Source organism: Agelaius tricolor, unplaced genomic scaffold (assembly GCF_023055355.1).
Source record: "Agelaius tricolor isolate 1412-34295 unplaced genomic scaffold, bAgeTri1.0.p SCAF_10, whole genome shotgun sequence".
NCBI lineage: Eukaryota > Metazoa > Chordata > Aves > Passeriformes > Icteridae > Agelaius > Agelaius tricolor.
Window position 1 is genome coordinate 19,128,424 of NW_027269270.1, and position 15,714 is coordinate 19,144,137.

Genomic DNA, 15,714 nt, shown 5'->3' on the forward strand with positions numbered 1-15,714 from the left:
TTCCTCTTCCCTTTCAACATCTATTGATTGAATAGTTGATGCTTTGTAGAAATCAGGCATGCTATGTTGATTGTCAGTTTGCTCAAATTGGTGGGATGTGTGGAAAAAAAAGTGCAAGAAAAACTATTTTTTGCTAATTTGTTATTGTACTAGCAATTTTTTGTAATAATGCATTTATATCTGTGATTTTATTTTCCACAGAAAATTTATAGAAATGGGCTTTATTGATGAGAAACGAATAGCAATATGGGGCTGGGTAAGTGTTTGGAGTTTTTAGATCTATCTTTAAATAATCCTGCAGTATAATTTTTTTTAATTATTATTATTATTCCTGGTTCTGTCTTAAGTATATATAAAATTTCTTCTCCAAATATATGATGGTATTGCCAAAGGGGGTGGTTCCTGCTGGTACTTATATACATGCAACTGCAACAGTTCAAGCCCCCAAAAATGAACCTTTGGCAGCTCAAGAGGGAATTTTGAAAAGCTCATGTCTAATACATTGTTTGGACTGGAAGTCAAGCCAAATTAAGACATTTTATTTGGCTTTAGTTTTAACTTAGGAACTTACTGCCAAAATTCAAGTATTGTCCTTTCTGATCTGAGTTTAAGATAGTGAGAAAAGTCCTATGACTATCTCTCATCAGAAAATGTGACCCCTGCATCATCCTGAATCACTGTGTACTTGTCTGGCTTTACAATGGTCATCAGGGAGAAATCTGGATCTGAGGGCTTTACAACATTGACAGCTTCACCAAGACATGGAAAAATTGGGCAGTATGGGAGTCATTCCAAATTATTAGCCAGTCTATTTTTCATGTTTGCTTTTATCATGTATTTCTCTTTGTAATGCTCCCAGAACCTTTAATAGCCAGATATATTGCCTCATCTTAGACAGCACATGAGCAGAGTTGCTAAAAATCTTTCTATGAAGCTTCTACCAACCAATATTTAAGTTACTTTGGTACAGTTACTACTGTAATACCAGAATAAAATGGGTATCATATGGTGAAATTAAATGACACAGATGCTTAGAAGTGAATAATTCTAAAGTGACATTAGGTAATTTAAGGTCTCAAGAAAATATTTTCTTTTTTAAGTCACATCATATTTTCTTTCACCACAGTGTTTCCAGAACCAACTAAGAGCTTGGACACGTATTCCAATAGTGGATATAATATTAAAATAAAGGCACTACTGCCAAACCTATCAACCTTTTTTTCCAATTTATTTGCAATTTATTATACCATTTCTTAGTCTGTAAGCTTTGAAAGGAGTTGAAAGCTGTTTTCTTATTTGTAGGCTGCAGATTGGTGAATGTGCATGAACTCGTGCTTTCAGACTCAACAAACTCTTCAAGATGGCAAAAGCTCTTAAATAACTACTAAAGTAATTTGGCTTGTGAACTCTCTCAGCCTGTTACACTGAACATATTTATCGCCCAATCCTAAGCCCTTACCTTTTAGCCTTGTGGACTGATTTTTTGAAAGATCAAATGAGCAAATCAGATGAGTTGGAAAAATTCTACTAATTAGTGTTTCTACTACTATATCCCTCACTATCATTCCAAGCTGAAAAGTCAAGAGGATGGACTAAGTTAACTTCTGTACAAAAAAAAAAATCTGCTTATTTCCCTTAGTCTTTCATATGCTACTGAAGTAATTTTCAGAATTTTTCATGACACGCCATACTTTTATCCCTTCCTCCATTCCAAAGTAAACAGAAACCCATTATTTTGCAAAGACCTTATATGAGTTTTTCCAACCTCAGTTCCACATCCTGTGGAGAGCCAAACCAAAGGCTTCTTATTTACATTATTTTCCTGTCTCAGCAGCTAGCCCCATTCAGTTTCACAGATCTTTTCTTATATCCAGGTTTACTTACTGCTTTACCCTTCTTATGGCCAGGAACTTATTCTTCCTTTCTGGGTCCCAGTTTGAGGTATCAGGCCAGAAAATACCAGGAACAGTGGCAGGCAGCCATAGGGAAGAATTGCTCCATCCTGAAGTAATGAGTTTATTAGTACTGATGACTGGGTCAGTTCAACATGCTGATCTTTAGCAAAACCTAGGTAGTTTGTTAAGGGAGGGAAAAAAACCTCTAACTCTTCTTGGAGGTGCACCTTGAAAGGATGAGAGGCAATGAAAACAAGCTACCAGCAGGAAAGTTTCTGTTTGGTTTTAGGGAAAAAAATATGACAAAATTGATCACTGTTAAAGCAGATAGAGTGGAGAGGATGTGTACTATGGATGAGACTGCAATCAGTGTCATTTCTGTCTGAAGTTAGTCCTGTTTTGAGCTATAGGCTGCATTAGATTACCGTGAAGGATGCTACAAAATTCAATTTCTCTGTGACTGTAAGTGGTAATGAAAACGGTGATAAACATTGAAGAAGCAGCAAAAAAAAAGAAATTAATTTGTCTAATCTGTCTCACAAGAAATTACATCAGATCCATTTGATATCAATAAATTAATTTCAAAAAACCCTCAACCTTTTGTTATTTTGTCCTCCATGCATGCAAAGCAAATTAGTTCATTTGGAATTAGTTTATATGAGTTTGATTCATATAAATCAGAAAACAGAATGATACTTCACCAGTAATTTTAAACCGTCTGTGATTTCCTCCTAGTCCTATGGTGGCTATGTAACTTCTTTGGCACTTGGATCTGGCAGTGGAGTATTTAAATGTGGAATGGCTGTGGCTCCTGTTTCCAGCTGGGAATATTACGGTATGGAAACTTGTCATAAATACTGACTTGGAAAGCAAGATGTAGCATTTAATGACTTCTTAAATTAAATCATTGCAGGAGACTGGCAATTTGAAACATAAAGACATTCAAATTACCTAGATTTAAAACTTTTAAGACCTTAAGTTTAATGTTTTTCTTGCTGAAAATAACTGAGTGCAACTGGCAGTTTGGAACTGATTTTGTCACAAAGAAGGTATGTCTGGATAATTCCATATGCACTTCTAAAACAGTAAGTGTATAAAGCCCTCTCAATAAACTGCTATTAAGGAGTGATCTGCCTTAAAGTCCTATTAAAGCATTATCACTGAATTCGGAAACAGCTGAACTGATTTATCTGCCAGCAACAGAATCATAGTACATTTCAACTTCTGAAACCACAGATGACCTATGTCAGGAATCAGTATTTCTGATGACTGCAAAGTTGTTTCCAAAAAGCAGTGGAAAAAGTGAAAGACTATTGTGTTCAATATAATATTTTTTAATTTAATACTTTTCCCTCTAAATGTTTCTCAGCCATGCCTGTATTGTTGTACAATATGTACAATACATATTCTTATTTATATTTATGGAATTAGGCTCCAAACTGTTGAGAGGAAACAACACTGGGTGTATATTCCCAAGGCCTTCCTGTGTGAATAAAGCAGGCACATACTCATACTTGCCGACCTGCTAAGCTTTTGGCATGGTGTTAAGGAACCTTAGTGTAAAAAAAAATCATGGCATGAATATTTTCAATGAGTAAAATGTAGCACTTTGAACACATTTACTTAGCATATGGTCGTTTTCTAAGAAGTCTTGGTTATGAGAAAAATTTTTGGTTAAATGGGAAAGATTCCTTCCCTGACTGCTAGCACAGACATTCCTTGTATTTATGGTGTTTTGCAAACAAAGGGGAAAATATTTGTATGACACAGGAAGCATAGTCTTCGTGTTTTCGCTGGCATCAAGATTTTTTTAAGGCATTTTTACTCATGATCACAAAATTATTTCTAGAATGCAGGCATAAAGCACTGCTTTCGCAAAAGTCCCTTAATAAAAGACATGTTATAAAAATTTGTCCCAGCATCAAAATTCAAATGAAGTTTTTAAGTTTAAGCAGATTAGACCTGCACCATTGCAGTCTCTACATCAGCTGAATTTTCAGGTGGCAATTAAAGAATCTTGCTGAAAACACACTGTAAAATCCAAACAGGCAAATGTACCTCCACTAAGGAAGGAAGGAAACATGAGTCATAAGTTTAGGCAAACAGATCATGTTACCATTAGGGTGAACTGTGTTAGGAGCAAAACTACAGGATGTTAGCTCCTTGAGTCTCCAAGTAGTATCAGTATGTCATAGGATGTACTGGCCCCTAGAGCTTCTAAATTCTGTCCAGCCCTCTTTTAGATGCACAGATGAGATTCTGGGCCAAAATCTTTTGTCAGAAACTGTCCCACCCCCCTCCATTTTGAGTCAGAGCTGAACAGTTATGAGATGGAAAGGAAGGTTCCATTCAGGGACAATGTATAGTTAAAAGCATTGTATCTGTGACTGTTTTATTAAAATTTATTTAAATTCATCTGCTTTTCCTTCCTCAATAATTGACAAGCTGAATCTTCCACTTAGTCATTATAATGCAATTCTGCTGACCTTTGTGGACTTGTTGTAGCTATACTGGTAGTAGAGGGTGGAAAAATTGGCTCAGAATACTGTAGAAATGCCAGCCATTCAGAAAGAGTCTATTTTATTGAAAACTTAAGCCCAATATGGTTGTTTGACACTGTGTTGACAACAGATATTGCACATTTTCTGCTTTCATGGAATGATAAAGGATTTTGATAAAAGATAGGCTACTTAAATTTTTTTGGTACTTATATTACAAATTATCTTCAGAAGCCTTGCTTGGCTGATGTGGGAGACATAGTACATGTCTTTAGCTCTCAGAGGTAGCACATGTAAACGATACATAATAAACTATGGGAACATGAGTATATTGATTCATTTCCTTTCCCTGGGAGGATTCTCATTTCTATTTTTTAACAAAAAGTTTTCCTGATACAGTGTATCAAACTGAACAAGATAGACAATCCCAATTCCTTAATGATTACAATGGCCATCACCTGTCTTTTGAGAGGAAAAAATGACAACTCTTCTTTGTCAGAAAGCCCTGACTTCCTTAAATAAATAAAGTCCTTGTAATTCTGCAGCTTAACTGCTCAATATGTGTCAGTTCCTCCTTCAAGGCAAGGTCATAAAGAAAGTAATCTTCTGGTAGTAGCAGCTGCTGTGTCAGTTTTCCATAAATTTTCATAGCAGCTCCTAGTTAAATTACAAATACCAAGGCAGCTCAAAGAGAGATGTTTCCACTGATTTCTTAATGATGGATACTGTTCAGTTATTCACATTTATTTTGTCAAATCTGTTACCAGTCTTTGTTGTAGTTAGAAAAAGGAATTGGACAGAGACCTGGAAAGCAATGGGCCACCTTTTCATTCATGCCTGCATCTTTTCCTGCTCTCTCTAGTTGCTGCATATATGCATTCAATAGGAAAATGACAACATGCATACCCATATTTACTGTAAATGCACATACAAATCCTCATCTCCTCTTTTTAAGGTGTCAGAATTAGTCTGTGTCATCTTTCCACCATGCACTCATATTGGCTCATTGCTTTATTCAACTGGCTTCTGGAGTTCAACCCAACAGCATAAAGCCATATAAATTAATTGCCTTTATCCCCAAAACCCAGATGAGTATAAAACCACTATTTCTGCAAAGATGGTTTGGAGAACAGTAAATAATTAGCCTTCATAGCTGATTTTTAAAATATGTAAAAATTTGATGTATTATGAGGAAGCCAAGAACAGACACAGTTAAACATCATTTAATTCCTATGTGTCACTGAAGCCACAAAATATCTGCACTTTCTTTACCTATAGCTTTTTTCTTCTTTAATTTCAGCATCAATCTACACAGAACGATTTATGGGTCTTCCTATAAAGTCTGATAATCTTGAGCACTATAAGGTGAGAATTCTGTTTCTGTGCTGTTCTGCCTTAAATTTGAATAACACTTCTATGGGTAAGTGGAACTGTGATGAAATAAAGTGGCTCACCAGCTCTCATGGTGCAGTCCTGTGGGGGAATGGCCACGTGACAGGGGCTACGTTCTGGTCTAAGAATCAGGAGGATGCAGCTAATTTGGGTCTCTGCACTTGCAAAACACTGTGTCCTTGAGCTTAGCTGTAGTACAATAACACGTAGTGAGAGAGACATGAGAAAAGAAAGATGTAACCTCTAAGGTGTGAAGAAGAGCTGATATTGTAGTATAGCCAATAAATTGCTTAGCTTGCAGAATATATATGAGCTTATTACTTGTTGTGCATAAAAGTCTGATGCTCTCTTCAATAAACGAAGCTTGCTAAACACTCATATTGAGTGTCCAAGTTTCCCTCACCACGACACAGTCCTTTTGTAGCAAAGCTACTACCATGAAATTCTTATCTCCATAATTAATTGTAGGTTTGTATTTATAAATCCCAAAAAAGCTAAATGGAAGTCATTATTTTCTTACTTGGACAAATCATACTGTTCTGCCAGTGCTAAACATTAGCCTAGAAAAGAACTGAAGTGAGAGGGATTAAAATGTTGATGTTAATAAGGTTTTGGTTGGTACTGTTAGCTGAGATATGCAAACTGCTTCATCCAAATTTAGCTCTCTGATAATAAGATCATAAGCATACTAAATGATCAGAGCAGCTTCCCCTACCTAGAACAGTTTGCCATTCTTTTCTTCACATTGATAGGAAATCTGTAGTTTCCTCTAGCAGCACACACCAGCTCTGGATACAGAGAGGCCTGAGTTAACATCCAAGAACTTAGTGGAAACACTTCTGTTAAAGATTTGGATCGTGTTCTGGTACGTATTTCCATCCCAACTCGAAGAACAGAAACACTCGAACCAAACAGCCCTGGTGGAGCTGTCTGGGTCGCCAGGAATTAGAGCATTCTGGGAATGACATGACTAGTGCTGTTCTTTGTATGAATTGGCCCACAGAAAAGACACTAAATATCAAATCTGTTTCTGATAGTGTAGAGACATTTGTGACAGCACAGAAAGCTACCTGCTGCAAGCCAAGCCTTGCACAGGGACCTTCTATGGACAGATATCATCAATATGGTGCAGATTAATATTTTTTCTTCTGCTGGTGCTTTTCAGAACACGTGCAAATGATGTAAGAAAAAAACAGTATTTATTTATAGGTATTCCTGTCCTGAAGCCAAAGTCACAGATCACAGATGCACAGAATAATTTAGTTTGAAAAGACTTCTGAGATCATCAGATCCAGCCATTAACCCTACACTGCAAAGTGCACCACAAAACCATGTCCCCAAGTGCCACATCTACACATCTTTAAAATACCTTCCCAGATGGTGACTCAACCACTGCCCTGAGCAGCTTGTTACAATGCCTGACAACCCTTTCCATGAAGAAATTTTTCCTCATATCCAGTCTAAACCTCCTCTGGCATAATTTGAGGCCATTTCCTCTTGTCTGGTTGACTATTGCCTGGGACAAGAGGCCAACCCCCACCTGGCTAAAATATACCTTCAGGGAGTCATAGAGAATGTTAAGGTCCCTCCTCCTCTTCTCCAGGCTGAACACCCTCAGCCATTCCTCAGAAGACTCACTCTTCAGACCCTCCCCAGCTCCATTACCCTTCTCAGGTTACACTCCAGCACCTCAGTGTCTGTGTTGGGCCCAAAACTGAACACAGGATTTGGGGTGCAGCCTCACCAGTGCCCAGTAAGGGGGATGATCACTTCTCTGATCCTGCTAGCCACACTACTTTTGGTACAGGCGAGGATGGCTCTGGCCTTCTTGGCCACCTGGGGATGCAGTGGCTCATGTTCAGCTGTTTCAACCAATACCCACAGGTCCTTTTCTACCAGAGAGCTTTCCAGCCACCCTTCCACATGGCCCCCAGTGCTGCATAGGGGTGGTTGTGACCCAAGAGCAGGACATGGCACTTTCCCTTGTTGAACCTCAGACAACTAGCTTTGGGTCATTGATCCAGATCGTTCAGATCCCGCTGTAGAGACTGATATATATATATATATATACATATACAGCCTTGTACATAGTTTCTATTCTCAGATTGATATGAAGCCACTGCTGTCATGTCAGTTCAACCGTTTGTTTTTCTACTAGGTAATGAAAGCCTTTCAGCACTATAAATAAGTGGTTTAAATTAAAGTTGCTGAACTGTTCTTTTTTCCTCTCAACAGAATTCAACTGTGATGGCAAGAGCAAAGAATTTCCAAAATGTAGAGTATCTTCTCATCCATGGAACAGCAGATGGTGAGGTTTGCAAATGGCAGAACAAACACAGAGCCAGAATCACTTTGTTTGAAAAACATTAAGCATCTATCTTTGATTGGGTCAGGACTTAGATCTTTGGTAGATTTCCATATGACCTATCATAAGATGCTTACTCGTTCTTAGTAATGTCAACTGTATCACTTGATAATTAGTGGACACAGCTAAATGCACTATAACTTTATGCTTTGTGGTATTAACATGTTTCAACAGACAATCTCTTTTTTTTTCTTTTCAGATAATGTACATTTTCAGAACTCAGCACAAATTGCAAAAGCTCTGGTTAATGCACAGGTGGATTTCCAGGCAATGGTAAATAAAGACTATTTTTCATTTTGAAAAGTGGTTCATAACTTTATCAATAAGCTTATCTGACATTTGGCACTGTTTTTAACTACCCTGTTCAACTGAACATGCTTCAAAATTTGGCAATTGCTAGTGCATTTGTTATCCTTCATAAACAACTTCTCAATTTCTTCCCCAAATGATTTTTCCGCTCTTTTTTTTTTCTTTGCCCTTTGCATGCTAGCAGGATTTTCCTCTTGTCAAGAATAACTTGGGGGCTTTTAAAATGAGCCAGGGAGAAGAATAAGAATTCAGCCTCCTTATAAGTGTTTTTGATACCGGGTAAAAGAGGAAGGTGAAAGAGCTGAGTTCTGGGGCCAAATTGTCACTAGTTATGGAAGAGTCTATCTTGAATTGGACTTGCCTGCCACAGACAAGAAGTGAAAAAAGGGTGTAAGGTATCCAAATATATATCCAGAATCAGCAAAAAAAAGTTCTCTGAAAAACTTGCATGGGATAGCAGGCACAGGCAGAGAGAGAAACACATAGGCAAGAGGTTGCAGGATATAAAGGAGAAATAAACAGGGGAAATGTAGATCTGGTTTATATGCTAACCTCTGCTTCCAAACCCTTTTCTTCAGGGCTAATAACCAAAGTGTTTGCCTGCTATCAAGTATACTGATCTTCTGCCCGAGTCTGGTTTCACAGGGCCATGAACTCCCCAAAAAGGGATAACAGAGGTTTATAGGCCCTTTTGTGTGTTACACATTTTCTGCCTCCTTTGCTGATCTTTAGCAAATCTGGGTTATATCTTAAGTATCTGGAATACTGTATGCAGATGTAGTCATTCTGGTTCAGCTACAGTGGAATGGCAGATATTTCTGAGTTAGCATAATTCATATGTGTGTTTTATTTCCAGATCATCACTCACAAGGTTCATGGCCCTGCTATAAAGCAGATTGTTTTGGATAGAACTTAAACAACATTTAGCTGAAATCTTGTTGCTTAGAGCTCAGTACTTATTCCTAAGCAAGACTCTTACCCTTATTACCCAGGCCATGCAGCAGGCCAAGGGGATTTCATCCCTAGCAGCATCTCAAGGCTCTTTTGCCTGACTTGATACAACTGGCCTCTAAGTACTGAGGCAGTAATGCTTACTCTTAAATAACAGAAGGCTTAGAAACTTTTTTTTCAGCAAGAATAAGAATATATTGGGAACTGATGAAAAATAAAATTATCAGGTTCCTCATTTTTCTTGAGCCATCCACTTCCTTATGTGTATCAATAAAATACATTTCTTTGTATTTTGTTTGACTCTTGCAGAATTGAAAACATGACATAAGGGGTTTATGTTTTGTTTTTGCTTTTTCTTTCAGTGGTATACTGATCAGAACCATGGAATTCCAGGCCTTTCCAGCAAACATCTCTACACACATATGACCCACTTCCTCAAACAATGCTTTTCTTTGTCAGAATAAGTAGGTTACTCAGAGCATGCTAAGGCATCTGAGACATCTTTGGGAGAATGAAAAGACAGCAGTGCCCAAGTTGTATAGTGTTCAGGTGAATTGATCACAGGAACTTTGAAATTTTAAACTTCATGTTTACATCCACTTTTGATATTGTATATTAGCAAATGTTACGGTAACAAATGTTTTGACACATTTGATATCTTTTGACAGAAGAAATAAAATCAGAATGTAAAGGGTCTTGTGCATCTATTGCTGACTTGCTTAAACTTACATTCTGCAGTCCAAGAATGGTGCTTCATTGCAAATACACATTGTCAGATTAATATGGTTGCATTTGTTAACTAGAACTGTAAAGTGGGAAAGGACAAAGGAAGCACTGCAAGCACCTAATTAGCATTCTAACAAGAACCAGTTTCTCAAAATTGATTTCCAACCTTTTGTAAAGAATCCAAGAAGACATAGGAACACACAATATTTAACACTGAAGTTTGGATACCTATTGACAGTATTGAATGTGTTCAAATTTTATTCAACTCTTATTTGAAACCTTGATTCTGCAAAACTCTCAGTGTTCAGGTTTAAACATGAAAGCAGGACACTCATAATAACTATCATATATCAGTGGGTTTTTCACCTGTATTCAAAGTACGTGAGCCATGTTGACCTGTTTTTAATTTCTAATCATCACCTCAGCATTCAAATTGATCTCAGTGTCATTCATCACAGACTGGAGGGGAAGGATCAAAGGATTGTGCAAGCTTTCTTTGTTTTGTTTCTAGTGCAACAATTTTAGGGAGTCTTTAAAAAATGGTGGAAGCTAAAAATTATTGGAATACTTGTATTCTTTTCATTAGTAATTAAATCAGTCCTGTCATAATATAAGAATATTAACAAGATAATTGGCAAGAGATCCATTGTAGATTAAACAATTGCTTGGTCATGTGTTTAATTAGTCTACTGCATAAGAACCATGGTCTTTCTGACACAATCTCTGCTATTAGCTGTTGAGAGTGCAAAATAACCTAAAATAGATTGTGTTGCCTTCCCACAAAGCAAGCTGCTTCATAACTCTCAGTCAGAGACCAGTTGCTGCTTCTTTGTGGAAAAGCAAGGGGTTTCATTTGACTTTCTTGACAAAAACATGGGGTTTGGCCAAAATAATTAAAATGTGGAAGTAATTTGCTATGTAACAGCTTCCTTCGTTTGTTAATGGCAATATCAAATCTGATTTTCCACACATGAGAACATTCCTTAGATACATCTTTATGCAAATGTAGTTGCCAAGCTGTTTGTAATGGTTAAATTATACTTTGATGGGAACTCTTCAGAAAATACTCAATTAGTTCAGGTTTTTTTGGAAATGCTGCCAATTACGTGATGTTAATGAGCTTTTTGTTGGTAATGTAATTAAAATTCAACTGCTATAATGGCTAAAGGAAAAAATTATAGCTGTAAGAAAGTTAAAATTAAGCAAATATAACATGAAGTGGGCCTAATTAGATGCTGATTATATGGTCCTATGTGCATTTGCTGCACACAACAGTAGTCTCAGAAATATGGTTATCTTACAAATAAGGAATACAATTCAGTTGAAATTTAATTCTCAATTTGTTCTATTGATACAACACCATGGAAATAATTGTAATCTTGTGGTGAAAGAGAGAAAAATTAAGCTCTTATCTGAGATGCTTATAGGTTTAAGATACCTGAATATGTCAATGAGAACCTAGGTAATTTCCAAAAAAGCATGGTATCAATCACACATAAATATCAATATATTAAGGTCACTTTCAATTTCTTCACCTTTATTTTATTTATTCTATTGAAAAATCATCTAAGTTCTGGAAATCTGGGCAGATAGATTGGCCCTTTGTCGGTACTGTAAGTAATAAAATGATGCAATGTGTTGTCCACACCTCGCCCACAGGTCTCTTGTCTGAAGCTTTTGGAAGTATTTGGAATAAGGGACATTTCAGGAAAATAAGTCGAATAAAATAACAGAAGGTACGTCTTTCTCAAGTGGTGCATTAGCTATTTCATTATTAATCTGCCCTGAGGTCTGTTTGTTTCCTAAGGCAATCATAATACACATCTTCCAAACTGTTCACTGTCTACTTTGGCTTGTAGGCAGCAGTTGTGGGGATAAAAAAAAAAAAAAACAAGTGCAGTTGCTGCCAACATTTTTCCTTCATTGTTTTTCACGTTGTTAATTTCTTTGCCTTACACAGTGTTCTTGCCAAAGAATGGGAATATGTCTCCAGCAGAGTGTGACATTTACACTGAATTGCTGAAATAATGTCTAACCTCAAAGCCTTATGATAGAGCAACCATGTGTTTTGATGACCTGGGAGAAAATGTCCTAGGATGCTGTGAGTGTCAAAAAAACCCTCTAAAAAATGCATCAACATCAGATTGCTGGCTGGCTTGTGCTTATAGCAGGTAATATCACAGTCAGTCACTAGAAAGGGTCCAGAGTACTGCAAACATACCCTTGTACTCTAACAGAATCACAGAATGCTTGGGGTTGGAGGGGAACTTTGGAGGCCTACTTATCTCACTTCCCTGTTCACACAGGGCTACCTACATCCCGTAGCCCAGGACTTTGTCCTGGTGGCTTTTGAATAACTAAAAGCCATCTGGATTCTCTACAATGTCCCTGGGCCACCATTGCTAGTGCTTGGTCACCCTCATGGTAAAAAAGTGCTTCCTTTTCCTCAGACAGAACATCCTATGTTTCAGTTTGTGCCTGGTGCCTCTCATTCTGTCGTTGGGCACCACTGAAAGAGGTTGGCTCAGTCTTCTTTGGAAGATACCATCCCTTCAGATATTTATATATGGTGATGAGATTCTCCCAAGCCTTTTCTTCTCTAGAAAGAGAACATGTTCCATTCTGACTTGTCTACAAACACAATCCATGTTACAAGCATTACCCCAAACATTCACTGGACAGGTATTTGCCCCACTACACTTCAATCAGAGAGAAGAGCCTTAAGAGGCTACAGGACAGGCTCTGTTGTAACACATCTTCAGTAGTTCAAGGTGAAAGGGCTTGTCCTGCAGTATCAAGGTGAAGCTAACAAAGTATGTGAATGAAAATATATATAACTATACTTCAAACATGGAATGTGGTGTGTAAGAGCCAACACCAGGACACAATTTGAATTAAGCTAGGCTCTTATGACAAGAATTAACATGCTCAAAGTTTTGCTTCCCACTTTCAAATGTTTTAGACAATCTGGTTTTCAAAAAATGCTGAACACTTTCTGTTCTTTTCTCTTTTGGATAACGCTCTCACACTTCAGATACTCAAACATACCACTTCAGACAATGAAACACGAGTCTTCAAATACCTGTCATATAAACAAGGTATCCAAGCCTCTGAAGGTAGAACATATTTTTTCTGAATTAGGTAGACAGGCCCTTGATAAATAACCACAAATACAGTTGTTTACAAGTCAGTTTCCACTATGAATTCTTTCTAGCTTTTAAAAATTAAAACTAGAGCTGAAAATGAAAAATTCCTTTATTCTAGAAGCTGAAGTGTACATAAATAGTAGAAAGTCACTGATTCCACTCCAAACCTGTTCTCATCATCTACTTTATTCATGCTGTGTGAGCTGTGCACATGAAAGAACCTGCAATCCTTATACTTCAAACAGAGACCTACATGATTTGTTTCACACAGGATTACAGCAGCTGTAAAGAAGAAAAGTCCTGAAGAGAAATTTTCCAGAAAACCAGTCAGGTTCTAGAATATGGTTAGTGTTATACTCATTTTACTCAGATATCAAGTCCAATTCAGAGTGCATTCAATACTTCCCAGTTTGCCAGGCAGTTCCAATTACAAGGCACAGCTGTTTAGAACATTTTATAGAGTCATTTGAAGGCTCTATATTTAATCTGAATAATTCATAGTATTTGCAAAGAGCATTTGGTATTACTTTCAATTATGAACGTTGTCTTCTCAGAATGTAAAACAACTAGTACATATTGGGCCAGCTCTTCTGCTTGCGCAAATTGATGCAGCTCCATTGACTTCCAGTGGAGCGATTCCAACTTCTCTGAGCAGACAGTGTGGGCTGCAGCTCAGCTACAATGGCTGTGGCTGCTGAGGTACAAACCTCTCATCACCCCTGGCAGAGAGCACGGAGCTGCGCGCTGTGGAAAGGCCTGGAGACCCCAAACTCACCCTCCATTTCAGAAAGCCATTTTTGCTCCCCGAAGGGCGGCCGTGGAGTTGTATACACACACAGGCACACACTGTGTGTGTTATGTACAGGCACAGGTTTATGGATGCAACATGGTGGGTTTGTTATGTGTGCATGTGTTTACACATATGTTCCTCCTCTATTGGTTCCCATTCTCAGGAGGGGAATGCTCTTTGTGATTATCGTGTAACAAAGATAGCAAAACGAAAGGGGCTGCAGAGCGCAGCCCTCTGAGCTCACAGCTGACAAGGTTAAGAGAGAACGCTTTCTGTATAATATAAGAAAGTAAAGGGTGTGGGCCCCTAGTCATACACCAAGATACATACTCCTCCCTTTAGACATGTAATGGATAATAATAAAATAGCAATAAATATGTAATGAAGAAATACACAGAAGAATTTGGGGAGGTCACTTTTTTGAAAGCATTTGATGAGGCTTTTTTTACTTTTTACTGTCAAAAGCCAGCAAGTTCCTAATTCATTAAAATGTTCAAATCTTAACAATTTTAATCAGATGATAGTGCAGGAAACTTTGATAAATTCCAGATACAGTGAACTCAACCACTCCAATTGAATCATGAGAAACATGAAAATTTCCCAAAGGCAGGCCCCTTTCAGCTTCTGTCTTTTAGTCTGACTCAAAGTATCGTCTCATTTGAGAACAATGAAATAGAGGACAGTGAGGTTGCCCTTGATTTTGCCAAGAGGTACCATCTAACTGGTGTATTTTAAAATGTGAGAGGAACAAAACTGAGTGTATGTGCATGTCTCATACACTTGATATAATATTCTGCTTTTGTTTGGAAACTCTGCTGTGCTCCTGAAATATGTACTATAGATTCAGTTATGACAACTGAGGGTTGCATGGTTCTTGATGGCAGTTCACTTCTTTCCTGTACATTTTATTTTCTCTGTACAACTTGAAAAACAAATAACTGGTCACCTTCTAGATGCTAGATGACCTGCTAGATGATACAGCTCTGTGTCAACCTGCCCAACCAGGTGCACTGAGGTGCTTTGTCTCTTTTTTTTTTTCTGAAGTCATCCTACTGTAAACAAGGAACTTTATATGACACAAGAAAAGAAACTGAGATAAACAGAAAGAGAAAAGCTGTCTGTTTCCTGGAGGAGAGGATATTGTCTCACATTCCGTACTGCTTCTTTCCAGAGTATCTTTAACTCAGCGCGCAGAGCGATGATTGTAGCGGTCCCTGCAAAGCGTGTGCGTGCTGGTCCCGGTGCAGAGGCGGTGGAAGGGGCCCTTTGATCCCCATCTGCTGCCCTGCCCGGGTACTGCAGGACGCGCCGCTGGCCTCCGCGGCAGCCGCCGGGTCACTCACCCCGAGGACTAGAAATGGAAAAAATAAACCATGAATCTCTTCGATTGATTCAATAGCATAGAAAAATTACACTTAGCAAAAATTAAACTTGATTATGGGGACTGTGTAGTGAGACTTAATGTTTCCCTGAACCCATACCATGGTACCACAGCCAGGTATTTACGATAGAGCACTAGGAAGGATCCAGTAATTTTTGTTTGCCACTCTAATATGGTTATTAAGATTATACATTACCTCAGTTGTATCTTATGGGCGATGCCAATCTGATCAATCAGCAGAAAATGACCTCACTGAAGCAC

The 15,714-nt window shown here is 38.0% G+C and overlaps 1 protein-coding gene across 1 annotated transcript in view; it reads left to right on the forward strand.

Annotated features, from left to right (window-relative positions):
• The window catches only part of FAP (fibroblast activation protein alpha), a 38,762-nt gene extending 26,981 nt beyond the window's left edge, over nt 1-11,781 (forward strand). The window contains exons 21-26 of the mRNA XM_071435037.1: nt 202-256; nt 2,631-2,730; nt 5,694-5,758; nt 8,021-8,093; nt 8,350-8,423; nt 9,773-11,781. Of these exons, the coding sequence (XP_071291138.1) occupies nt 202-256; nt 2,631-2,730; nt 5,694-5,758; nt 8,021-8,093; nt 8,350-8,423; nt 9,773-9,874 (469 nt within the window). The 3' untranslated portion in view covers nt 9,875-11,781. The remainder of the gene's footprint in view (nt 1-201; nt 257-2,630; nt 2,731-5,693; nt 5,759-8,020; nt 8,094-8,349; nt 8,424-9,772) is intronic.
• Nucleotides 11,782-15,714: the final 3,933 nt, after the last annotated feature.